General features: G+C 50.3%; 2 protein-coding genes across 2 annotated transcripts; one reads left to right on the plus strand and one right to left on the minus strand.

The window, feature by feature from the left end:
* Positions 1-220: 220 nt before the first annotated feature.
* LOC128273645 (papilin) lies at positions 221-13,743 on the minus strand. The gene is made up of 14 exons (XM_053011660.1): positions 12,887-13,743; positions 12,685-12,805; positions 12,424-12,603; positions 7,988-11,120; positions 7,636-7,815; positions 6,186-6,356; positions 4,934-5,761; positions 4,667-4,861; positions 4,328-4,525; positions 2,575-3,113; positions 2,360-2,510; positions 1,605-2,045; positions 1,201-1,473; positions 221-1,128 (listed from the first exon to the last, which is right to left on the minus strand). Exons 1-14 carry the CDS (start codon positions 13,726-13,728, stop codon positions 971-973), a joined length of 7,410 nt encoding a protein of 2,469 aa, XP_052867620.1. The 5' UTR covers positions 13,729-13,743; the 3' UTR covers positions 221-970.
* Positions 13,744-25,114: 11,371 nt separating this feature from the next.
* On the plus strand, positions 25,115-25,806 carry LOC128272807 (cuticle protein-like). The gene is made up of 2 exons (XM_053010689.1): positions 25,115-25,126; positions 25,201-25,806. Exons 1-2 carry the CDS (start codon positions 25,115-25,117, stop codon positions 25,804-25,806), a joined length of 618 nt encoding a protein of 205 aa, XP_052866649.1.
* Positions 25,807-27,535: the final 1,729 nt, after the last annotated feature.

Here is a 27,535-nt window from a genome sequence, read left to right on the forward strand (position 1 = left end):
AGTTATTCTATTTGATCTATGACAGATAATATGATCTATTATGAGGTTCAACGGAAAGAAATAAATACCGGTTGTCCGACAGTCAAACATGACTAATTATGAACATGCCAATTGGTGTTTTATGATTTATTTCCCTTCCGTGTTACTTACCTTTTGGCAGCGAGCATTTACGTACTTTTCACAAACATAGACGCGTTTCTGTTCTCAAATTGGATCGCTTTAATTCTCTTATTATTTCATATTTCGTAGGTCGATGTGTTCCTTAACCATTTTTCTACGTTCACGACAAAGATTCAACTGCAGTATGGTTGTAGTAAGTTGAAAATAAATTATTTACAGTAAGCAGTAAACGACGAGCTCTAGACAAAAATGCTTGTATCGAGCGAGTACGCTCTACAGTGGAGAAGTGTTTGTTTGTGGTTCTTCTTTTCCCTACTTCTAAGCACTAAAAATCTTCGCTTATTAACACATTTCGTTGCTTTTTGTATTGTTGGGGCAATGTTCTTAGGCAAGGCGTTGAAAATGTCTCCGCCACCAGACACTCCGTTTCGCCGCCGGTACTACAAACCACGATTGATCTATAACCTATTACTAGAGCGATCATTGTTTGAATGATTGCGTTCCGAAGGTCTGCACTAGTGGTTCAGTTTCGGTTTTGGTATAAGTGCCAAACCAGCGACCGTCGATTGGTCAGGCCATCAGGTCAGGATGGCAGCCATCGTCATCGTGTTCCAGCCGTAGAAATAAAGAAAGGCTTGTGAAGGAGTTGTCGATCGGTTCACGGAAGTTTCACGGAGTTTGCTGAGTTTACACAGTGATCTGTTGTGCATTGTGCGCGCGGGAAGTAGAAGAAAATGGAAGGGTTCCGTTCGAGCAGCAGCTGGCTAGCAGGTTGTCGACAGGTTTCGGTCACCAGTCGATGGAGGTTTTTCACGAATTTCTCCTCGCTGTTTCTATATGGCACACTGTACTAATAATGGCGACTGCCAACATTAATCTGACCCGCCAGCGTACACGAGCGGCAACAGAATCGTGCGTAGTACTTGTGGTTGCAGTAATGCCCCGCGACGATCAGGTCACACTTGGCCAGCAGCTGATTATCGGTACATTCTGGCGGAACGTACACACCTGAATGAAGGAAAAGGATAAACATTTAATCGTCTCGCATCGCAGCTCGTTGTGCTCGTCCACCCAGGTTACCTTCTACGCGTACGCTGTGCTCTTGGAAGGCCTCTGACTGTTCGTTCCTCGCCAGGCACTTGTATCGCCCACTGTCCGACGGTATGGCCCCGGTAACAATCAGCAGGTTGTGGTCGGTGAAGTGGATACGGTCGGTCGGCACCATGATCTGGCCGTCCTTGAACCAGTTCACGGTCGGTTTCGGGTACCCATCGACCGTGCAGTTGATCGTGAAGTTGCTGTTCGGCATTAGATCGTGTCCTTGCGGGAAGTACATCGCCACCGTCGCCGGAACTGAAGGCCAAAAAAGGTACCAGTTAACTAAGACTCAGTCGTTACCGCGGAACTCTACATCTTGTTACTCATCGTTACAGGCCATCGAGAGGCGCCTAAAGTTAGACTATTTTCTTACAGCGGTTACTTACCCGGCTGACGGACCACAACCACAACCGGCGGTGGCCGTGGTCGTGGCGGATACGGATCGCCCGGTGCGGGTCGTACCACCACCGAAACCGAGACCGGCGGACGACCGCTGAGGACGTACTTAAGGTACTTCTCGTCCACCGGGCTGGTCGGCGTGACCGGCCCGTAGGCAAGCAGGGTTACCGTGCGCGAAATTCCCTTGCCGGCACCGGAGTAAGCTTGGCACACGTACGGACCCAGATCCTGCAGGCGGACGCGCTCGAAGTGCAGCGAGTAGTCGCGACTCACCATCTTCAGGGGCATCATGAACGTTTCGCGCCACCAGCTGACGACCGGCTTCGGGTAGCCGCCGGCCGGACACCGAAGTGTCGCCGGTTCCTCCAGCTGCGTCACTTGCGAATCGTTCAGAGTGCCCGCAATGTACGCGTCTCGCGGCACCGGATCTGGTTCGCCGTACAACAGCGCCCGTGCCATGTTAGTTGTCAGCCCATTATCGTGCCACCCGAAAGCATACGTGTGTGTGTAATTATTTTTGTAATTGTTAGTGAAGACAGAAGCCACCACCATAAGCCAATGCAGGGAGGGATCCGCGAGCATCATACAGGAACATAGAGAAATAGATCAGGGAAAGAGGGCGTTAGTGACAAGAAAACATATGACAACATGCCTCGGCAATTCAGGTCAACGATAACATTTAAGCGATTCAGTTAACCACCCCCAGGAGAACCTACTATCGGCGAACAACGCCGTGGCTTACCGTTCACCGTCAGCTGAACCTCCCGCAGGGCTGGCTCCCCGATGCCGTTGTCAGCAACGCACACGTACGTTCCACTGTCCGTACGGTGCAGCTGAACGATCTGCAGATCTCCCGTCGATGTCAGCACGTAGCGTCCTTGGTTGGTGTTCAACTGAAAGATTGGCAGCGGAATGAGTGATCTGATCTTCTGCGGATCGGTCAGCAGTTCGGCCTACCAGAATGGCTCCCTTTCGCCAACGGATCGACGGCGGTGGGAATCCGGTGGCAAAGCAGCGCAGCGTCGCTACACCTCCTTCCTCCGACTTGATGTCCAGCTCCTCCGCCGGCACTTCCTCCAGCACCGTGGGGCCCGGAACTCCCGGAACCACCGGGGCGACCCCTGTCGGTCGTTCCACGGGACTAATGCAGATCCGGGCGCATCCAGCATCGCAGCACTTGTTGTTACCGCGACAGTCCGCGTCCGAATAACAGTCGACGCCACAGTGGGTGGCATTGGCCAGCGCAGGACATTCGCCCGGTTTGTGCGAGGCACGACACACCCCGACAAACTCGGACCCACCGGCGTTGACCGTTCCGCCACTTTGCACGTCCACCACGCACTGCGTTCCGGGTGGACAGTACTGACCGGAGCACGGGTCATTGCACTGGCACCGATCGCACCCGTTGCTCGGATCGTACGATTTGGCTAGGCCGTACTGACACTGCAGCTGTTGGCACTCGTCCTCGTACCGCTCGCAAGGATTCACCGCGTTCGCTGTGGAGTTGGAAACGGGTTGCCCACAAAGGGGCGGGTTAGAAGCGTCGTCCGGCTCCACTCACTACTACGGCCAACCGCCAATTAGAATGATCATTAAGCCTTCCGGTTTAGTCACAGTGATCACGGTGGACCAAGCCTAAAGCGGCCGAGAATCGGTTTAGAGTGATTAAACACAGAAGAAAGGGTTTGGCCAGATGTCAAAGCCGAGCAGAAGAGAAGTATACCGTTCCCTGCGAAGAAGTTGCTGCGACGTGGACGATGAAGGATGGGCACATGAATGGATGAGAATGAAGTTTAGTTGTCCCCAGTGTCACCAGCAGATGAGCATAAGGAAATGGAGCGCCAGAGTTTACGGACATCAAGAAGGTATCAGCAGAAGGTTGACGATGATGGTGAAAAAAATAAACTTTGCTGCACAACGATAAGCTCTGCTCCCTTTTACCAGATACACGATCTAGGGTGATCCATCTAGTGTTTAGATTTTAAACTTCCAATTACTTGAACTTTAAAAGGTCTAACTTAGTCAGAGGAACAGGAAATATTGAAAACATATCTCCAAACTGGTGAGTCTTCAACTCAAACTGTACGAAATTTAAAATGCTCACTTCCACCTCGGTAGCTATGTTTATAAACAGAACTATCGTATTTGGGGCTCGTCGAGAAAACTCACACGTCGTGCAAGAGAAGCCAATTCTTAGATTCTTAGAGAGCGTTCTTAGACAAAATTAAAGCTGAAAACTTGGACGACATTTGGTTTCAACGGCGACGGAGCTACATGCCGCATCTGCGGAATCCAAATACTAGATGAACCACCCTGTATATGAGTGTTTACTATGCAGACTAAACGTCTCGACCTTAAAGGATACGGTGAATCCACTGCAAGTGTTAAAATATGATAACATGACTGATGTCTGATTGTGAGACGATGCGATGATTGGTTCGAGTTCGACTCCCGCCATGAATTATTAAAAAATGACTGAAAGAATGTACCACGACTGGACAGACAGACACTTGGAAAGAACCACAACCATCTGCGATGAAACACTCGGGCGAAGGAAGAAAGGGCACATCACAGAAACAGCGAGGTTATTGGTTGGCTTGAGCCCCGGCAGAGCAACCTTGCAGAGCAGTCCACGTGGTGGTAAAAGCAGCGCCAAGACCTTAGCTAGCCCACAATTCCACGCCAGAAATCGCGAGCGATGCTCACTTACACTCTATCGTACAGTACGTCCGGCAATGGTCGTACGAAGGGAAGTTGTTGCTATTGCCACCGCATCCACTGTAGCGAAACGCGAAGCAGGTTTCCCGCTCGACGTCATAGTACCACCGTTTGCGGAACTTCATGCGGGACCTGTCCTTGCACCGTCGGTTACCTCTCGCCACCTTCAGGCTACAGATATCCAGCGCATCTATATACATTGCTGTCACCGTCAGAAAGTTGAACGACGAATGGATGAAACAGTCCAGCGAGGGGGGCAATGGCAAGTCACGAAACGCCTGTATTCTCATCTCAACCATCCATCTCAACAGCCTTTCAGACCGACACTTACCAGACTGATCGACGTTTTCGGCCGGACGTCGGTGTACGCAGGTTCCTTCGCACTCCTCGGCCCCGGCAAACCGATTGCCGTTACCCTCGCAGCCACTGTAGTTGAACGCATAGCAGGCATGTGTCCGGGCATCGTAGTAGAACCTCGGAATCGCGTCGTTACATGGTCCAGGGTTCAGCTCTTCGCGACACACGTCTGGTGGAGAATAATGGAGACCCCGGCATGCTGGTCAGATATCCTTTCATCGCGCCGACTGACGACTCTTACCTACGCCCCGGTACACGCCACAGGTTCGCTCACACTCCTCCTCCGATGCGTACCGGTTTGCGTTTCCACCGGCCCCACTGTACCGGAACCGTTCGCACGATCGGCGCTCCGCGTTGTAGTAGAACAGGATCAGCTCACCGTCGCCCTCACCGTCACCAAACTCGGGGTGCAGTTCACAGCGGCTCCCGTTCTCCGCGCGCTCCGGATCGGTCGGACCGCGCAGATCGACCTCACCCGGTCGGGCGCACTGCCGTTCGCAGTCCTGCTGGCCGTGGAAGTTGTTTCCATTGCCTCCGCAGCCACTGTAGCTGAACGGTAGGCACCGCTGGTCCCGTCGATCGAAGTACCACCGTTCCTCGGAGTTCTCACAATCGCCCTGCTCCTGGGGCAGGTCGCACACGTTCTGCACACTGCCGCAAGCCTGCTCGCAGGCTTCTTCGGTCTGGAAGTTGTTCTGATTGCCGCCACAACCGGTGTACGTGAACAGTGTACAGACACCGGTCGCCGCGTCGAAGTAGAACCGTCCCTGGTACGGTTTGCACTCGCGGTCTCCGTTATCCATCGGCAACTGGCAGTACCGGCGGTCAAACTGGTCGGGCCGAGGGTCACCTGGCGGTTCTGGTCTCCTGGCCGGTTCCGGTTCAGGCTTCGCACCGCCATCGATGCACCGACTGGTGCAGGACTGTTCGTCCACAAAGTTGTTCCCATTGCCACCGCAGCCGCCGTAGTAGAACTGACGGCAGCGCTGCTCCTTCGTGTCGAAGTACCAGTGCGCGGTATAGTTTTGACACTCGCCAATCTCCGCCGGCAGGAAACAGGTATCTTTCTCTGCGAAGCGAAGGAGTACCGAAAGCGATGGCGATTAGAGAACGGAAGTTCCAGTCCGGGGATGTGCGCAGGCAAGTTAGTCGTTAGACAAGCGTGTTTGTGCTACAGAACAGAGAGGAAGTAATGTGATGTACATGTTTCCTTAAAACGCTAGAATGCAAGCGGCTAGTAGACGTAGACAGGAGCCCAAACTTCGTCGCGGAACCATTCGCCCCGGGCGTGTGCTGTGTGCCAAATGTGCGTTCTCCAAATGGGTGTTCGGCAAAATTTGGAATTTTTGGAACAATTTTGTTGCTGCTTCTTCCGAACATCGCTCGCATTCCGCATCGCTTCGGCGGTGGGTATTCGGAGAAGGATCGAGAGCGAGCGTGGGGTTTGTAGGAGTGATATGGGTTGGCCACACCGGGTAGGCCCCGTTACTTACCAACCTTCGGTGGACATTCCGCTTCGCACTGGTCGCGCGAGACGAAGTGGTTCTCATTCCCACCGCAACCGGTAAAGTAGAAGGGCATGCATTTGTTACCATCACCGGTGAAGTGCCAGCGGGCCTGCTGCGCCTCGCAGTTCCCGACGTCCAGTGGCTGCGTACAGCTCGCTGCAGAGAAGCGTTTGTGTTTGCGTGTGTCGCACAGGAAGCGGTTTCATAGGTTAACGCCGTGCAATAACCCACATTTCCCAAAACCCAATTGTTAATTGTTAATTGGTCGTTGTAGTTGAAACGATAGTTTTCATAAGAGCATGCGAAAAATCGAAGAGCGTTGAACAGAAGACCATACCCGCAGATAGAGAAAGAAAGATAGAGAGAAAGAAAGAAAGAAAGAGTTGTAGTCACGAGGTGTGTTCTAAAAGTATCACGAATTTTGAATTTCCGTAGGTTGCGTGTATTCGATTTTCGATTTTCTTATGGCGTTTTTTTTGCTATTCCTGTCACTCACTTATGATGACAAGTTCGGCCATTTTGAGTGATTAGTCAATTTTTGACAGTTGTTTTGCTTGTGCGTGTTTTGGTTCATCTGAAATTTTTGTTTATTTCAAAAGGATGGGCCAAAGAAACTGTATCAAGTTTTGTGTGAAAAGCCAAATTACGTTCGTGGATGCATTCCGAATGTTGACTGTGGCCTCTGGTGAAGCTATTATGACCCAAGGCATCGATTATCGGTTCAAAATGTTCTCAGAGGGTCGAGAAGATTTGAACGACGAAGAGCCAAGTTTGGTCGAAAGCGAACAGTTTGGCTTACAGTTTTCTTCGACTGCAAGGGCGTGGTGCATCATGAGTTGTTGCCAAAGGATAGAACGGTCTATAAGGAGTATTACCTGCAAGTTATGCACAATTTGGACGAAGCAATCCCCCACAAATGGCTGGATTTGTGGGAAAACAGAAATTGGCTTTCGAAATTGGCCAACATCGTTTTCTGTGCGCAAATTTTTGGTCAAATACAACACACTAATGATGCTACAGCCACTGTATTCCACAGATCTAGCACTCTACGACGTTTTCTTGTTCCCGAAACTGAAGAACCCTATGAAGCATCGAAGGAGGCTTCGAGGATTCGAGGAAAAAACGTTCCCATAAGTGTTTAATATCTGATGGGGATTGCTTTGAAGGGAACAAAATAGCTGTTCATGAATAAATAGTTTTTGGAAAAGACATAAAATTCGCGATACTTTTAGGACACACCTCGTACATAGATAAATATAAAAGTTAGACGATTAAAACATTGCACCACCCCATACACCAACAAGCACCAGTAGAAACACGTTAAGTCGTTAGTAAACCTGACAGAACCTGATCCACCAAATGTGTCCATGCTTAGAGGCAACCGTGAACGATCATCACAGGATCGCGATCCCACGGCGGCCGGCCCTATACTTACGCTTGTGTACGCCTGGCTTCTTGCAGTGATAGTCACAGGACGCTTCTGTGTGGTAGTTGTTTTTGTTGCCCTTACATCCCCCGAAGTAGAACGGTTGGCACGTATCGGCGTCCTTGTCGTAGTACCACCGTTCGAACGTGCCGTTACACGGTCCGGCTTCCATCGGTTGCTCGCACGGTGCTAGAAAAAGGGTCCACCAAGAGCAGGTTAAAAGGTGTAACTGGGCGTTTACGCCACACACAGGACCTGAAGCTTACTGCGCGATCGCGCACAGATCCCGAAGATCTGTCGCCACACCTAGATCTGGACGGAACTTCGAGGGACTTCTTCCCCGCGGGGCGACACTACTTACGTTTTGAGTCATCCACACTGCACATGGCCTTGCAGTCCTCGAGCTTCTCGAACCGATTGGCGTTACCGAGGCACCCACCGTACGTGAACTGGGAGCACAGGTTCCGCTCCGCGTCGTAGTACCACATGTTGTAGTGTCCGGTGCAGGGACCGCTGATTTTGGGCAGATGACACACGCCCTTCCCGGTGGGCGTTTCGCAGCTATCCCGGCACTCGTCGGCCGAATCGAACCGGTTGAGGTTGCCCTCACACCCTCCGTACCAGAACCGACCGCAGCCACCATACTCGACGTCGAAGAAGTGCTTGACGGTGTAGTTGTGACACGGACCCTTATCCTTCGGCAGTGCGCAAGCCTTCTGCGGTGACTCGGGCACCGCAGCGCAACCCTCAAACTTGGCACCCTGCGCCTCGGTTTCGCCGTCGTGACAGCAGCCATACTTGCTGTCCGCACAGGTGCACCCGGCTCCGTCCGGACCCTTGGCCGCCGTCTTGCCATCGGTGCAACACTTGAACTCGCTGTGCGAACAGTGACATCCGTGATTGTGCGGTCCCTTGGCCGGTGTAACCCCGTCGGGACAGCATCCGAACTGATACGCATGGCAAGGACACCCCTCGAAGGCCGGTCCCTGTGCTTCCGTTTGCATATCCGGACAACAGCCGTGCTCGACGTACTGACAACCGCAACCCGCGTTCCCGTGACCCCTGGCGGAAGTTTTTCCGTCCGGACAGCAACCATACGGAGCGTACTCACACTCGCAGCCCTCCAGATGTGGACCCTGAGCCGGAACGACGTTATCCGGGCAGCAACCGTACGGGGTCTGCAGACAGCAACCCTCACCGTTCGGTCCGTGGGCCGGTGTTTTGCCATCCGGACAGCAACCGTAAGGTTCCCGACCGCACGGCTCACAACCTGCCGCGTCCGGACCGGTGGCGGACGTCGTATTGTCCGGGCAGCAACCGTGTTCCGAGGTGGCGCAACTTTCGGCCACCATCGGTGTCTTGTCCGTGCCCGACGACGGTTCCGCTTCCTCGACATCGCTGGCTTCGGGACAACCCTTCGAGTTGGGACCCTTCGCTTCGCTGACGCCATCGGCGCAGCAACCGAACTTGCTGAGGACACACCCGGCCACAGTCGTCGTCTCGACCGGGCAACCTTCGTGATCGTTTCCGTCCGACGGTGTTACCTTATCCGGACAGCAACCGAACAGCGTATCGGCACAGTCCGCCTTCGGGCAGCCCCGGTCCGAAGGACCCTTGGCCGGGGACACTCCGTCCGAGCAGCAACCGTGTTTCGTTTCCTTGCACGTCTCGGACAGGGTGCATCCCTCGGAGAACGGACCGGTAGCTTTGGTCTTTCCGTTCGGACAACACCCGAACGCCGACGCGGCACATTCCGGAACCTTCGGTCTCGGTCGGCACTTCCGCGGTTTTTGCTCCTTGGCAATCACGGAGCTGAGCGAGTACGGGGTGCTAGTCTCCGGTTCATCCGTACCATCATCGGTGACGCTCGATGTCGACGAAGCCCAAATATCGAAGGTGGTCTCTTCCACAGCTTCCTCGGTGACGGTCGAGCCGGTCGAGTCGTCGGTCGTACCCGTTACGTCCGTTGACTCCGGAGACACCGCCGAAGTGGAGCTACCATCGGACGTGGGCTCAGTAACCGGGGACTCCGAGTCCGTAGAAGTCCCGGTCATTCCAGTAACCGATAGCTCACTGCCCGATGCAACTTCCGTAGCGCCGGATACGCCCTCCGTTGGTGTACTACCCGAGACACTATCCACGGTGCTGGATCCAGTCTCGGCGGTGGTTACGTCAGACTCACTAGAGGTGCTGCTGCTGTCTGCAACCGTTGTACTGCCCGACTCCTGCTCGGTTGTGCTGGCAGAGCCGTCCGTAGATGATCCATCCAAGGTAGTCGACAGCTCATCGCTAGTCGTTGAGCTGCCATCAGTTGTTGAGTCGAACTCGGTCGTACTGGTGTACGACTCGGTTGTATCCGTTGTGGGTTCGGAAGACTCACTCGTTGACGAGGGACCTTCGCTGGAGGATGAAACCGAGGCCTCGGATGTCGATTCGGCTGCTGCTGACGACGATTCGGTTGAGGTCTGCGATGCCACCTCGGTAGAAGCTGAGCTGGACTCGGACGAGCGCTCCGTAGAACCACTGGCAGATTCCGTGGAACTGGCCGTAAGGTCCTGCGACATATCGGACGCCCTCGAGGCGGCCACCATCGTCGTGAGCTCGGCGTCGTCTCCTGAACCGTCGTCCGAAACGTCCGCAACACTGCTACCATCGCCTGATCCTTCGACCGTACTGTCCGTAGTGGCTGCATCTGCATCCGTCGCTCCGGTTTCGAAGCCCGTTGCGTCACTCAGCATCACCTCGTCGGTCTCGAGTGAGGACTCCGTTGTGCCACCGCTGACACCAAGTTCTACGCCCTCTGCCAGCGACGTGTCATCCGTTACCATCATCACACCGTCCTGGCCCTCCGTGCTGCTGAGGCCTTCCCCGGACCCCTCAGGCTCCTCACCACTGGCGCTGCCCTCCGCGTCCTCGTCCTCCTCGTCACACAGTTCGTCCTCGTCGTAATCATCCTCCACACCCAGCGTGGTTCCCGCCTCGACCGGTATGATCTCGTCCTCGGTGCAATCGTGAGCATTGCAGGACTCCGTCGTCAGCTGAATGGTGTCCACGTTGCAGTTCGTTTCCGGCACCACGGTGGCGTTGGCGATGCAGAGCACCTTGCGCGACTTTACGCCACCGCCGCAATCCTTCGAGCAGTCAGTCCACGGCCCGGCAAACCACTGCCCCGGACACTCCGGCGGTCCTTCGCACTCACGCTCCTTCTCCGGCTTCAGCGTCGGGTCGCACTTGTAGTCGTCATCGGCTCGCTTCAACGATTGACCGTCGAACACGCCGCACACCACGGTGCGCGTCTGGACACCCGTGCCGCATACGGCCGAACACTTGCTCCACTGCGACGTGAACCACTGGTAGTCGCATGGGGTCAGCTCGCACACTCGGTGCAACACGGGCATCTCGCGCTCCTTGCAGAACTTCATGTCGTAGATGGTGCCCGCCTTCGAGGCGCAGTGCACCGTGCGGGTTTCGGCCGTCGCACCACACTCGTCACACTGTGGACGAAGTTAGAGGTCAATGGAAACTTTGCGCTCACAACAAGCCACTGAATGTATCAGGGGAACATGGTCGAGGAAGAAGTTAGCATTCTTTGGAATTTCATTGCATACTTTTAGGCGAAAAAGGGTTCGGAATTTGGAAAGGTGATACTGTGAATCGTCAATTTATGAGTGTAGAAAGTATTGGCTAAAGCCAATTGTGTTCTTCTCAATGTAGGCTACTTTCAAAACCAAGATTAGATGTTCCATTAGGACTTTGCATTAACTCATGCGGTTTTACAATAGATTACAATACTCACTAAATGCCACGATTTGTTTATGAAATATGTGTTTGAAGGCTAACGCATCTAACGCAGTATACTTCTTCATTCGAATGAATTCTTCTTCAATATGAAGCAAAGTGCTACCGAACCTCATCGAATTTTAATTGATTTTTATGGTGAACATGCTGTTGCTGAGAGAACGTGTTAGATGTGGTGCATGACCATGGAGAACAAGCAGCATTGCTTGATCAGCACGCATGTCAGACGCAAAAAAACTTGCAGAAATGTTAATTAGCTGACACGACAGTTTCCAAACAAGGTACATCGCAACCAAAAGCAATATATTCACCGTGGAATTTACGAAAAAAAAAGGCTTTGCTTTGAATATGGTGGGATATGAAAGGTGTGGTGTACTGTGAGTTCTTAAAACTTAATGAAACTATTGATGGACAACGTCATCGACTGCAATTAATTCGTTTGAAGCAAAGCTTTGGCCATAAAACTACCAGAATGTGATAAAAGACATGATAAACTGATTTTCAACATGACAACGCTCCGACAACATGACCATACACCGATAAAACCGGTCAAAACACATCTCGAAAATGTCGAATGGGAACTGTTGCAGCCGCCGTATTCACCAGATATTGGTCCTTCGGACTACTGCATATTCCATTGCGTGAGAAACGATTTGGCCGCCCACCGGTTCACTTCTTAGGAAAGTATTGAAAAATTGACTTCTGATTGGATCGCTGAGGAGTTCTATCCACAAGGAATGCGGGAATTACTTGAAAGATGGGAGAAAGTAGTACCTAACGATGGACATTACTTTCATTAAAGTAGTCAAATGTTTTGTTATTGTAGTTAAGCCAACCCCGCCAATTAATTCAAAGACCTAGTATTTGATTGGCAAAGTTCTAGTAACGAGAGGTAGTTTGGCCAGCGGGCTTGAGTAATGATAGTGTAACGATGTCTAAGAATCCAACATGTTTGTCGAAGAATGATTCAATCAATTTCCAAGCGATTATATAGCTTACCCCGCTCCAGGACGACGTTACGTAATCGACACCCTCACAGGGTCGTAGCGTGCATTTCTCGCTCGGGGCTGGCTTTTCCGTGATGCACTCTTCGTCTCCCAACACCGTGATGCGACCGTGTTCCTTCCGATAGCACGTAACCTTTCGCGTCCGTTCGCCTTCGCCGCACAGCTTGTTGCACTGTTTGGCGGAAAAAACAGAAGAAAAAGGTCCACCCCGTTAATCCATATCCTTCACACTCCGAAAGGTCCTTGCACCTACCGGGGACCACTTGCCAACGTGCCACTCGGGGCAGACGGTTCCCTGATTGCATTCCCGCTCCGTGGCTGGCTTGTTGCCGACACTCTCCAGACAGACGTCGTCGTCTAGCTTCTTCGTCTCGCTGTGAAATACAAGACAACCAAACCGAGTCCATTGTCCATTGAGTCACTCGGGCTATTGTCCGGCAAGTTGCGCCCCTTACCCATCGCCCGAAACACGCTCGCAGTACACGTCGCGCGTCTGTTTGCCTTCCGTGCCGCAAGGCATCGAACAGTTACTCCATGGTCCTTCGGACCACCGAGCGGGGCACGCCTGCTGACCGCACTTCTGGGTGCTCGGTGGCCGTTCGCCCGCATTGCACAGCCCTTCGTCCACCTCCCTCAGGGAGCTTTTGCTGTTGCAGGTGACGTTGCGGGACTGGACACCTCCACCGCAGCTGGCCGTGCACGGTTCGAACGCCGTATGCATCCAGGAGTAGCTATCCGGCTCGTCTACCGGGGCCGACTGGGCCGATACGCTGTACTCGTACTGGACGCCCACGTTACGATCCTGCGACAGCAGCACCAGGTACACGGACTCCGTCGTCGGCCCAAGGCACGTCAGCCGGTCGGGGGCTGCGAAACCCTGCGGACGCCGCTCGTAGTGCCAATCGCAGCCAGCGAACGGGATCGTCCGCGGGAAGTCGATCCGATAGTTGCCGTTCAGGTGGTAGAACCCGGTCAGGTTGCGGATCGCCAGATAGTTGTTCGAGGGTGCCCGTTCGTTGATCACCACGTTCGAGGCACCGTTCGGGATGAGTAGCAGATCGTTGTAGCCTACCTGTAGGTTCTGCGCATCCAGCACGCCGTCGACGGTCTTACAGCTGCTTCCGTCACCGCGGCACACGCGACACTTGTCTTCCTTGGCTTGTGATCCCAGCATCATATCGCACCCGACCGACTGACAGGTTCCGTCGACGCACACGTCGAACGACTCGTCATTGCAGCGCGTACCGTCCGTCACCTTGGCCCGGTGACGGTAGTAGAACCGCTCGCCGATCGGCATACAGTTCAGCTCGCAAGGATTCGGTGCCCGGGTGTACGGCACCCACTGGTACCGGTGGCCCTCGAACGGCACGTCGTTGAACTCCGAGCATTGCTGCTTGCGAAAGTCCTGTTCCCGCTCGGGACAGTCCTGTAACGGGGATGGGTAGCGTGGGTAAACATCCCCATGATCGACTTCAATATCTTTATCTCAGAACCATGCAAAAGGATAGAATGTAGGATGTCTTTTCATCAAATCCCGAAAACTATTTTATTACCTATTTTATTTTAATGTTTCTCAAATCGAACGAACGAAATTCACCCGATCGACTAGTTTTATATGTTTAAAAATGTTCAACATCGCCATTTGGCTGAAAGAAAACTACTGTTACTGTTTAACCTCTATCTATCGGAAATTCGAACCAACATGAAATAAAAAACGAACCATCAAAACAAACAGGATACATCGGTCAACGGGGAGGACTGCCACAGTCCTGCCATCGGATCCAGTTTGCGATTCGCAGGACTGTCTTCAACATTGTGTGAACCGAGCCAGTTGGCAAAAAGGATGACTGAACCACCGAACACGGAAACCATATTGTAATCGATTTGTCGGGATCAAGTCGTGCGCTTTTCCTTTGCTTTTGTTTCCCCTATCATATCCCTATCCGCCTGCCGTCGCTAGGTTCTATCGCCGTGCGCAGCGAACACGTGACGTATTTTTCACTGTGTCGTCCCGATAAGCGGAACGGAGCATCAAAACTGAGTCTGGTGCCGCCGGCAACAATGTTTCGTGCTTCGATTTCTTCCGTCCGCACCAGCGCTTGGAGTGCGAAAAAGGACAATTCCTTCCTTCAGCCAGAGCCAGAGTGCCAGGAGCGGCACTGGCAGAGGCCGCCAACGACAGCCTGTTTCCGAGACGGTAGCAAAATTTATCGACACAATAATTGTGAATCACTAGCGGTATGATGTGCAAGAAATAACAAGAGCAGAGCATGTGCTCAGCCGCTGGCGCCGCTGTTGTGTTCCAATTTTTATCGAGACAACTTGTTTATCAGTTTTAGAGTAAGTGTTGGTAGATTGTTTTGAAGCTGTTCTACACGAGACGGAGCGCTAGTGAAACAACAAATAAGTTTTAAAGTTTTCAGAGCCATGGTCTGGTTTGTTAAAAAGTCTTGTAAAAGAGAACTAGTCGTGGCACAGCTTTTCGCCAAGCTCACCGCCTTCATACTCTTTGTGAAGGAAGTCAAGTTAGTAGATAGCAATAGACTTGTTCGACTGATTTACTGTATATTTATCAATGATAACTTCAGCGTTGCTTCATCATATGACTAGTGCGATAGAGTTAAGTACGTACAGAAATATATTTGTGATAATCTCAGAATCTGATTGCAAACAACAGTTAGTACACTAAACTTTACCCTTGAAAATACTGTTTTAGTTGCACTAAACCCGCCATAAGCTTACCTGCGTGTTGCAGGAAAAGTATTTCTTTGTTCCCCCGGTGCAGGTTGGTGACCCATAAGGACTGTTGAAAAGGGCGAAAGTAAATTAAGTCGTTATAGCAGCTTTGGTACACTGACCACACCACCCATCGGCACCGATTAGCCTGGCGGCTGGCCGTACTTACTCAAAATCCAGACACTCCCGTTCCTGGTAGGCTACGCCGCCACCACACGTCCGCGAGCAGTTCGAAGGGCTGCCCCAGGCGCTCCACCGTTCACCCGGCGGTCCTTCGCCCCCCGGTACGATGTAGTTTTCCGGCTGGTACAGATTGCTGCTGTGCTGTCGTTTATGTCGAGCGCCAAACTGAATGGAAAAAAAACAAAAAACACGTCGCAAAAAACAACCAGAAACCCATTACCCGGTGCCGTTGGGCGCCATAGAGCGCATTCGCAGGATTACTAGCTCGAAAGGGAGAGTAGACGCGCACGATTGGAGCTAACCGGGTTCCGAGGTACGGACATGGCCACGCTCGTGTAAACAAGTTGTGAATTTAATTTTAAAATTGGAATTATTCAAAAACCGGCGGTTCCGACGATTAGTTTCTCCGGGGGATCGGCAACACACCACGCTAGCGCAAGACGGTTGCCACAAGAAACGTAACCGACAGTAAGCCATTAATGCGTGGCCTTACGACGTCGGGTTCATCCTTCCGGTTCCTGGCGTGCGCGCCTCGGTGTTTGTCAACCAAATCGGTGGTCTGCATTTTCTTAGCTGTTCAATGAACCGTCCGCCCGGGGGCTGGGTGCCAGTTCACGATCGTTAGGGTCAAGTGGGACAAGACCAAGCTGGAAGGACCACGCGGAAGTGCAAAACTAATTTTCCGACGACACCCCCCCGACACGGGTGTCTGCGAGCCAGACCTCGGACACACGGTGTGTCCCGTTTCATTAGCATCCGTGTGGCCTTTGTGTGGGTCAGCGAGGACCTTGGCTTTCTTTGATGCTACGGCACAAACACACAAGGCGAGCACGCCCACAGAACACTTACGACGATGAGCTCCCGCGTTTTCAAGAGTTTCAATTAGAAACAACGAAGCCAAACAACGAACCGCCATGTGGCAGCAAGTGTTGTGGAAATTGAATTTTTCAACCCCGCTCCAGGTTAGCGTGCGGTCTAGGAATCGGGACCTTCGGGGATAACCGGTGCCGGTGGCCTACTTACCCGTCTGGATTCCGTAAAGCTAAGCTGTAAGGTCACTAGTAGCACTAACAATTTTGTATATCTGCAAAAGGGAACGGAAAAAAGGCGGAAGCGGTTAGAGAAGCTAAACTTTGTGTTGGAATATTACATAATTACGGAGTACTACGTGTAGTGACAGAATTATTATCGATGCAACTTGTTGATTCACAGCCCCGTTAAAAGAACGCTCTCTGTACAACCGACTGACGGCACTTTAAATTACTTTAAAACGACCCTTGAGAGCAGTTTAATTACTTTTTGAGTTACCATTTGCCTTCAATTCTAGCGGCACGCTTTCGAGAATTGGGCCCACAAGGCCCACAAGGCCTACGCGAATGAATTATCCTCTCGACGGTTGAACGGAGCCTGCTTTACATTCCCCGGTGAGTCTTCCCGGCGTGCAGGAGGCGACCAGCCTCCGCGACCCAATATTGTACACTCGGCGAGATTCATCATTATCATTTCTCACCGCGGAGTCCTTGCCGGGTGGATCGCTCCGTGGATCGCTTACGAAAGTCAGCCCCCCTAGTGTGCGACCTGTTTTGTGCCATTCCACCACAATCCACACAATCTGGTGCCCCGCGAGGACACGTCGGCGGGCGCCTCCACCGCAAGCACTCGCCTGCCTAATGAAGATGATTTAAATAATGAGCAGCCAACAAGTCTGGCGCTGCTGCCATCGGTGATAGTCAGGCCACGGTGGTTGGCTCGCTGGCTTATTCGCGTATCGCGTATTGGCAGTGTTTGCCTTCGGTGCCGCCCGGTGCGTATTAAACTACGCCGAACGCCGCGCATCGCTTCCATTTATCAACGAAAATTATGAATATTAATTTAAATTTTAATTATCCTTTCGGTGCGACGCGTGCAGGAGCGAAGGGGGTTTCTCGCGGCGCGGCGGGCGGGGTTTCTTTTCGACTCGCCACAATTCACCCCATCTTGTGACCGGGGTTCGCTAAAGTCGCGGCGCGGCGTTTCGTAACGCAGCAGAGTGCTCCGTATATGCTGCAGTGTGTCGACGCAGCCGAATGCCGAGTGCTGTCCCCTTCCCGTGGTTGGGTCCCTGGGGTTGGCCGTCGGCCAAACGACGAGAACTTCCGGCGAGAAGGGGTTCATTATGTTCACGCACCCAGCCGGGAGCTGATAATGGTCTGAGTTGTTAATGTTTGCAAATATAATCTCACACTAACAGTGTCATCGCGCCGCGTCGTAATAGGTATCTGCAAATACATATATTCATAAAGCTCCGCCACACCACGAACTCCGTGCCGTGGCGACGAGCAGCCATCGGGCTGGTATGGTAAGAACACATTCGTACATTTGCTGCAATGCACCCTTACGAAGACGGGATCGTTGTCTGCGCTACCAGGACCTCCCGTACGGCTAAATTATGATACGACATTAATCGTTAGGCTTCGAGATTGGGTTCGAAGTAACTTGGCGAATTTGTAAGCAAACATTGTAGTTGTCCGCGGACGATAGCACCGGAAGTCATTGGCAGCCACACACCGGTGTTTGAAGTAGAAACATATGGAAGCTGAGTAAGTGAATTTAAAAGCCGCACGGCCATTGGCTAATCACCCACATTTCTCCGGAAACGCCTCAGGAACCGCGATGTGCAGGCGCGTAGAGTCGGCGACCTTTGCTTCGCGGTGGGAAACCTCAGCACCAATAATTTGCCCAACATAAACATTTACCACTGCGGCGAACGGTGGGTCCTGGTGCGTGCAACAAGTGTAGAGCGTGCTAAAATTACCACTCGCTGGCGTGCGCTGTCGAAGGGATTGTTCTCGACACCTAACCTCGAATCCGAATGTCTTGGCGCTAAAGTGAGAGTAATCCAAGCTGCTGGTCCAGCTGGTCAGACAGTGAAAGCAACACTAGACCCCGATTGGAACGTATTTCAAAGAATAGGTGCGTGTTGATTATTCCTTGTAAAATAAACAGGAAGGCTGCATTAGAGGAAGACGATAAAATTTTCATTTTCCACCATTTTCATCCCACGCTGCTAATGCGTCTCGGTGCGGTGCGGTGCGAGGCGGAGGCGTGATGACTTTTATCATTCCACGCATGTCGAACCCCGTCCTGCGTGGTGAAATAGATCTAGACACTGGAACGGCCGTCGGCAGTATTTAGTCTACGGGAACATTTGTGCGCCTGAGTCAAAACACCTTTGCTTGTGCTGAGGGTGGCTCAGGAAGAATGGGTTTCCTTGAAGAATTTCAAGGTTTTTCTACGAACACAACACAAGTCGGGAAAGGCGAGATCGGAAGCCGGTTCAGCATCACGTACGGTAAAGCCTCACAAACATAACATACGAGTATGCTGCCTTTCTTCTCTTTTCGAGTGAACTGTTTATTTTGCTTCTCCTTCGCCTTACAGGCATCTATTTTGGAAGTGTACAACAAACTCGTGAGTGGTGTAAAAACACGAAAATCCTCAGCACACTCAATAAACAGTACTTTATCTGAAGGTCAATTAAGTGATGCAATCGATTTATGTTGGGATTTGTTGTGGTTAGTTGCTCGCTCGGCCGTCGTGATTTGTGTTGTAATTTTAAGTAGAAACCATGTTTTCGTAACAATTCCCTGAAACGAAATCTCCATCCCGTTTGGCTTAACAAATTTCATACACATTCTTCAGACTTTCTAAGCACACGCTTCATTTTAATGATGTACTGCAACAAAATACGTAAATACCTGCAAAGATCGACTTATTTAAACCGAACATGTGTTCGAAAGTTAGAGACTTTCATATAGTAACCCTTATATCTATTTGTTGCCACAATTCACTCAAATTGTGCAAAAATCGGTGAGTTAATGAAAAATATGTCGTTATTAGGAAATTATTAGGTTGCGTTATCGGTATTTAACGCAACGTGGCTGAAGAGCAGAACCACAGATGCAAACGGAAAAAGTGAAAACATTAAAATTAAGTGTCCAGCAAAGGTGTGAAAAGCACCTTCATCAGTATTCGCTATCAGATACCGTCATCGGTATTCCGAAAAAGCTGTTGAAATGTGCAGCTTCAACGTTTCGATGGCACATGTATGATAAATTTTCCCGGTAGACAAAATTTTACAGCTCATTGAAGCTTAAAATAGTGTCTAAACAATCCTAAAAATCGTTAGCACCAAAAAAAAGCTGCGACATGGTTTCGCAAAATCAAACCTAGCGGCATGTAACATCCGATTCCCCTCCAACTCATGGTTCTAAATTTCAGAGAATGAAGTATGCAGCGCGTACAGGAGTGGCGGTGCAATATTTTTGATGAAAATGCATAACACAGGATGCACTGGAGAACGTGAGGGGTTGCAATATCCAAAAACCGTTGCTAAATGTTTCATTAATGATGTTTGCTGGGGCAAGGTACACACTCATTATGCAGCTACAGATGCTGCAGAATCGAAGCATCATTCGGATGGCATATTTTCAGGCGAAAGATAGACACGCGATATGCTCGTCATAAACAATTTGTAATTAATGGAGTTGTTTGGGTAATTTTACACCGTTGCAAATTTACTGCCAACCCTGCCACGTATCATTTCTCTCTTCTCATAATGTTAGCTTACCAGCATCCAATAAATTACTCGCCGATTTGGCCGACAGTCTGCTTTGAAGCGAATCCTCATTAAAGACGTGCCACATGTATGAAGTATATAATTTATCAGCCAAACATTAGGTCAAAGGTCTGCAGCAATACCGGAAGTGTTGGAAGCATCGCGTTTTTTTTTCTCACAAACACTTATCCGCAACAGAAGACAAATGACCGATCCTGTTATGTGTACTTGACCCACATAGTTTCCGATGAAGCAAAATTTAAAACAATATTAATTGACCCTTGCAACCGATGACGACGCCGATTCGCTCGATGAAATCTGAAACCAGGGCTTGAGCCGTGAAGCGCTTTGCGAAGTACGGAACATAAATAAAGCGATAACCAAATAAATATTGCGATAATAACATGCTTTCCGTGCTGCGCTCAAGTAGTCTTTAACTCGAAGCCAACGAAATACGTTTCATGCCAGTATTTGCTGTAGAACTTCGCATCGATATGAATGGGTTTCTGAGTAATCTTTTGATCTGGCACATCCTTTGCACTGCGGTTCACATCAACCGCACAACCTAATCCTGGACAACCACAACGCAAGACTTCAGCATCATAGGACTGAAGCTGTTGTTGATTGATTTCAGTATTGATCTGATTATCATCGAAGGTTTTTGTAATATGGTAATATGCCTTGGATGAGTACACATTCGAAATTCAAATTCAAGCCATCCAACCAGCTTGGGATATTTTATACATTAACTATAGACTTGACATATGAGCTAATAAATTGGGATGATTTTTAAACTTTAAAATAATATAATCCCACGGACTTTCAAGGTATCAGCCTAGAACAAGTAGATTTTTTACTAGCCTTAAGATAAATCAATCGGTTACCTCAACTTATCTTAAAACCCATTTTTACACTATATATCCGTTTCATATAAACCTTTTAAATAGATGAACATGATTTTCTTCCAAGACAAAACCGCACTTATCAAAAATCAAAACTAAAGGTCATCTATATTTAAGGATTTATGCTTTTTCTCATTTACCTTCTCTTTGTAGTTCTTTTGTTGGATTGGGGTTAGACACAATGGGCATTGTTTTATTGTTCTTAAATGTTATGGGACCGCACAGTACGAATTAGGCGAACTGACATCTCTCTCATGGAAATTGGACTTACCTCATTTTGCTCAAGTACTATCTGTTGTTGATTGATTCCATAAAAAGGTCGTTACGTAACGTTCCTGATGAAGGTGAATTTCTCTGCTGGTGATAACCGATCTTCAGGAGTAGAGTTGATCGTGAACTGCAAACATACGATAAACGAGAAATATCCTTTAAAAGACTTTACTTACTTCAATGAATGTACAACGTCAAACGTTCTGTGACACATATTTTAGTTTTAAATAGACTGGATTAAGAACCACTTTCTCTTGTTGCAGGCAGAGCATCTCTGCATGATATCGCTAGCAAAAGCAGAAGTGTAGTTTGTGCAGCCTTTTCCTAACAATACCAGAAACTAACCCTGCACATACCATCTTTATGTTCGCCGCTGCCTTTCCCACATTCTTATACCAAACTACCTTTGATGCGTTCATCAACAGCATTGACTCGTCTCATAAAATTCAATGGCTGTCGATTAGTTGAGTTGTTGTTTCTTACACTTTTTCGTAGACAATCTCTACAGGAAACGCTTTTCACAGCCACAATTCCCAGGATGGTTTGGTATAAGTAAACGGCACGGAGCCACCAAGTGCTAAACAACTTTCTTGTCTGAACCGCAAGGTATTTTACATCGATCGTGCCCACAACGGAAACTAAGTGACCAGAAATGTTGGGAAACCGTCTCTACGGGACGTCGGAAAACTTTATCTCAGCCCGTGCACTTTGGGTATTTGCCGCAAACACCTTTGCGATCTCATTTGATTAAGATAATTGAATCAGAGCTTGAGCTACGTCCTTCAGTTTGCGCCTGGAACGGAATGGACCACACAAGGACAATATCGATACGAAAACCGGATAGAAAAATTGAGAAAGAAGCTTCATCCCATTCGGATAACATGGCATCCTGTCGCCGGGAACGCTTTCGTTCAGATGCCACATTTCTTGCGGGTAGAACCTTGCTCCCAGCATACAGTATTGTGCGAGAAACTGAGCATGCTGGCGAGGACAAATTGCGGTATTAATAAAGCTATTTATAAAATACTCCTGGTGCGCTACATCACATTGGCACCCAATTGTTGAAACAAAGACCAGATCGAAGGGCTGAGCTCCATTAAAAATGCTGGGGTTTCAAGAGGAACGCGTGATGAAAAATCAATTTATAAAAAGACGAGAACTTATTGCAAACAATAATAAGGTTCAATATTGTAGAACCACATGACTTTCATCAGCATCACCAAAAATCTCACTCAAAATTCATAGTGCGCAACTGACTCATTAAAATTACGCGATTTTAATTACTTTTTATTATAAATACGCCCATAACCTGTTCTTCTAATAATGGGAATAAACAATAACTAATACTAATAATAACCCGATAAACTGACTTTAAATTCCAAAATACTACCCATCGACTTAATTTACAATTTTATATGAAAATTTCAGTTACAATAGGTAAAGTAATTGATTAGTGATTAGATTTCGAATTGCTTTGAAACTATCTTTTTCATTAAATTCTTTATTCTTTTACCATTAGCTACGCCCCTAGCTTGGCCAGTTGATTTCGGGTTAACGATTCTGCAACTCGACGAGAAGGACTAAAGGTCTTTCGCCTGCCATTCCTGTTGCTGGCCTTGGACCGGCGGCCGAACCCAAATGTGGAGCAGGCGGACAGCCGGCCGCACCTTTCACTTAAAACCACGCTTTCAAGGTGAGTTGTCGTAGGAACTCGTTTTTGGCAAATGTCATGATGCAATCCGTACCGCCAGTCACGTGCCGCCCCCTTATGGTTCCACGTGCTCACGTGCGTCCCGGCTTCCCTACAAGGAAATCGATTGTCTGCTGAAACTGGAGGCAACTAATTGGAGCAGCGCCCATTGCGCTCATCTTTCACCTTGCGATAAGCGTAACCTTTATGCTTCCGCTGAGCGCAGTTCCGTGTTGAAAACGACTGAAAAAAAAGCTGTAGGCATGCTGTCGTCTTTGCTCCATCGTACGAATGACAGCAGCTTTTGGACATTGCACAGTGGGACCCGATGACCTCCTTCCGATAGAACGAGGCCCAACGTATGCATGCTGAATACCCGGTAGTATATCGTCTCGCGAAAGGAAACATTTACGCTACGCTTGTAACGTTCACGCCGTGCAATGGGTGGCCACGACCGGTTGGGCAAATTATTTGTCAACATGTGTTCGTATAAAAAGCAAACGGCTGTGCGGCATGTTAACGATAAAGAGATTTTTATTTGATTTTATGCTTCGGCTCCTCTATGCTGCCGTATCGCGCAACGTGGACTGCCGCGGAATCGTTTGGGGACGCCGACAGGGGACAACAAATCTGTCTTCGATGCGATTCCAGCTGCTACCGCTAGCGGCGTGCCTTGCCCAGCAAACCAAAAGGATTCGATCCAACCGAATGTGGCGTCATGCATGTGGTACCACGGTGGGCGCAATTGCCGCCACATTGCCGTGACATGCCGTTAGACCCCACGGCATGGGATGCAAGCTGAGGCACGGTACTTAGCACGATGTTACACACCATGCTGCAGCAACGCTCGGGAGCGCACAAGGAATCCGCCGTTGACCGTCAACGTCGGCATGCTGTCGAGTGGTTTCGTGGTTGCCGTAGGTCAGTGTTGTCAGTCTTCTACGGAGTCATAAGCGAACGAGGAGACTGCAAACATGAAGCTCCTATCATTAATCAGACGGAAAGGCTGGTGAATTATCGTTAAACGTCCGACAAATTATGCGTAAAGTATGAGATGTATTGTGAAAGCTAGCAATTTGAACCCTTTTTATGATGGTTTTAACTTGGGAAGAAGAAAACGTTAATTCTATGTGCCTCTCTTCAATATGACATAGACAGGAATCAGCTACATTAGGTCTTCTTCAGTGTATCGAATAGTGATGTTACGAGTTTACCTTTTAGTTTTTGTTTCTGCATTTTCCTTTTCATATTTTTATTTATTTTAAATAATTGAAAATAATTTAATTTTATTTTTCTTTAGAAAAAATCAGTTGAACTTTTTCAATACTTAAATGTTGTATGCGAAAAACAATAGTAAGTAAGGGTTTTTTAAGCAGCGTACAAAGTAAAATTGAAAGCTTCGTTATGGATGTTTTTATTCTTATTTCTTATGCGCAGCAGTCATAAATCCCTTAAACGACTGTTATTGCGATCGATTGGCACACATGTCGGACGCACCTTGGGAAAATCAATAGGTTACATACCAAGAGAACGATAATATTTATTACTAAAAGTACCCCAGAAATCAACATCAGATGCTAATAAACAATCGAACGCGGGCGGGCAATTCAGATCAAAAGCAGTGGCGTTTATCGTCGATAATTATAGAATTTAACGTTCGTTTAATGGCCAGAAGCATGAAGTGCACCGAGTGCGACATGCCTGCGTACACGGATAACTACGCCATCATTCGCCGCTTTGGGCCAGAATAGACATCGTAACTGTCAGTGGGACCCATTTCGCTTTGCGTAATTGACATTTCCCGCGTTGATAAATCTATTCCCGAGGTAGCACAAGACAAGAGCACCGGACACCAGCGTACCGGGCAGGAGCGAAACGTGCTTATTTATTCAATTTGCAACCCCTTTCTACGGCGAATGTTGCCATCTTCATCATCATGGTCGCCGACCGGCGCAGTCGTCATCATTATCGTTGGCATCGCACGCGACGTCCGCGTTATTATCGGTTTGTCGGGACTTCAGCCTGTTCTGCCCTCTGCAAATCCCTCTCAAACAATTCCCGCTCGATTGCATCGACAGCTTAGCTCGATTTGAATTTTAAAGCAGTGCATGATCCTCCATCTCCTGCAATCAATCAACGAAACGGTTCCGGCGTTGCAGCATCCAGTGACGTCACCAGGTCCGACCTTTTATTACATCAGCCAATTCGAGCGGAGTATAAATTGGTTCACAATTTCCGATCACAGCACAGTTTGGCCGAGTTCCTTGCACCGCGCACAACTCCTTCCTGCAATTCTTCATCCACCATGGCATTCAAGGTAAGTCTTGGGTCTGCGGCAAGCAACCGGACCGGGCGTTCGCTAATATGTCGGTTGTTCAATCTTCGACCCAGTTCCTGACTTTCGCCGCTCTGGTCGCCGTTGCGCGCGCTGGACTCATTGCCTCGCCAGCTGTCAGCTACCATGCTGCCCCGGCTCTGGCCAAGGTTGCCTATGCTCCGGCGCCGCTGGTAGCCGCGGCCCCGATTGCCAAGGTTGCCTACGCTGCCCACCCGGAGGAGTACGACGCGAACCCGCACTATTCGTTCTCGTACGGAATCTCGGATGCTCTGACCGGAGACTCCAAGTCCCAGCAGGAGTCGCGCAGTGGAGATGTTGTCCAGGGATCGTACTCCCTTGTCGATCCTGATGGTTTCAAGCGCACCGTCGAGTACACCGCCGATCCGCACCACGGATTCAACGCTGTCGTCCACCGTGAGCCCTTGGCCGCCAAGGTCGCCACCAAGGTCATCGCTCAGCCAGCCCTCGCCTACGCCGCTCCGGTTGCCAAGACCATCTCGTACGCCGCTCCTTTGGCCACTAAGAGCTACGTCGCCAGCCCAGCCCTGTCCTATGCCGCCCCAGCTCATTACTCTTACTCCGCTCCTCTGGCCACCAAGAGCTACGTCGCCAGCCCGGCCCTCTCCTACGCCGCCCCAGCTTACGCGTCGTACCACTAAGCGCAGGAACGGTGTTGATGTTGGCTAATGTTTTGTTACACGCGAATAAGATGATATTTATTGTCCGGCAATAGACGACCTGTGGGTTTGCTACCCTCGCACACACACACACGTGTTCCGAAGTACTCGCTGTTTATCGTGGTGGCTACCGGCGCCATCTGTCGGATTATGCTCCGAACCATCGTCGGAATGGGAAAGAAAATTCGCAGTTATTCGCCCGCCGTTTCCGGTGCCCGAAGTGGGTGCTTTGATGTTGCGGAGCGATAGGTCGTCGATTGGAGCTTCTCCGCAACGCCACTTCACCCCTCCGCTCCACCGATCACCCCGGTAGATTAAGGCGACTGTCGATCAAAGTGGCGGCCTCGAACAGATGGTTACCACGTGAAGGACGTTTCCATTGTCGCCGTTGTCGTTGGCAAAACCCACCGAAAACATCAGGAACAGGAAATCGTTCAGCCCCGGCAGGCCCCCCTGCACGTCGCTCCTCTCGCCCGACACCCCGCGTTCGCCTTTATCAAAAGATTCGCCGGAAGACGGAGCGGTACCAAATTTTGGGCCGCCACCACACTCAGAAGTGGTTTGCGGCACCCCGTGCGACCGGGCTGTCGATATCAGTGATTTGTCGCTTTCGGGTCTCGCCTACACCACAGCCGCCCGACCCCTCTCGGCCGCCTCTCGGACCGATTCTGTCACTTCCGTTCGTCACATTTCCGGCAGTTGACGCAGGACGATGATGAGGCGCACCGCGTGTGGAAGCGAGCGCCTCACAAATCAGTGGCACCGTAAACGTCGGTCGCTGCCGTAAGACGTCACTGGCACGGGTTCGGGCAGCCAAACCGGAGAGAAGGCCAATTTGCGACACTTGATACACGATATGAATAAATTATTGGGCTTTTTTATCCCGTTTTGTGGCTGGCGCGGGCCAGAGCCCTGCCGTTCCGAAGGGACTCTCCGGGCCGCGTGAACGTGATAAATGCAGATTGAATTCTTCACGGTCCCCTCGACGGGGACTCCCGATTCCCGTCCGTCCGATCATTAGGAGTTTTTGCAGGGAAACGGATCGCGAGTGGCGTAGTAAATCCGACCGTTTGGTACACCTTGCCCAGGATGCTGCTGCTGGTCCTTGATCCCGGAGCCACCCAGTGAGTGAGCGGCCAGTGGCCCACCGACGACGCTAGGTCCCGATTGTTGGTCGATTGATAAAGATGTAAAGTCCTGGCCCTGGCGCGAAGGCATCAGAATTTCAATTACATTTGTTTATATCGAGGTGTGTCTCCCGGGCCATGGGCCAGACCGGGACGCTCCCGGGCCGTGCAAACAGTGCCGAACGCTTTTCGCCGTCACGCACACACACACACACACACAGCCTGCTGCGGAGCGATGTGGAAAATTTCAATCAGTGTAACGCTTTTTCAGGGGCCCCTCGGCGACACGGGGCTTGTGTCGGGGAAATCGGTTCGCGAGCAAAAAAAAAAGTATGAGAGAAAGCCATCCCGATGTCGCACCACCCACCACCGATCGGCTGATTGAAACCCCCGCGGGGCGGGGTCGGGTGCAGCTGCCCAGAATCAACAAATCGTGGTAAATCGCGAAAATTGAATTTGTGTTTGGATTACAAATCACATTCCTCTCCCGGTCTGGGTCTCTCTCTCTCTTTCCTTTTCCATTAGAAAATGCGTGCCATTTGGGGTGCGACGGCTCGGCACATCGGCCGGGTCGCCGGGACGCT

This window comes from Anopheles cruzii, chromosome 3 (assembly GCF_943734635.1).
Source record: "Anopheles cruzii chromosome 3, idAnoCruzAS_RS32_06, whole genome shotgun sequence".
Classification (NCBI taxonomy): domain Eukaryota; kingdom Metazoa; phylum Arthropoda; class Insecta; order Diptera; family Culicidae; genus Anopheles; species Anopheles cruzii.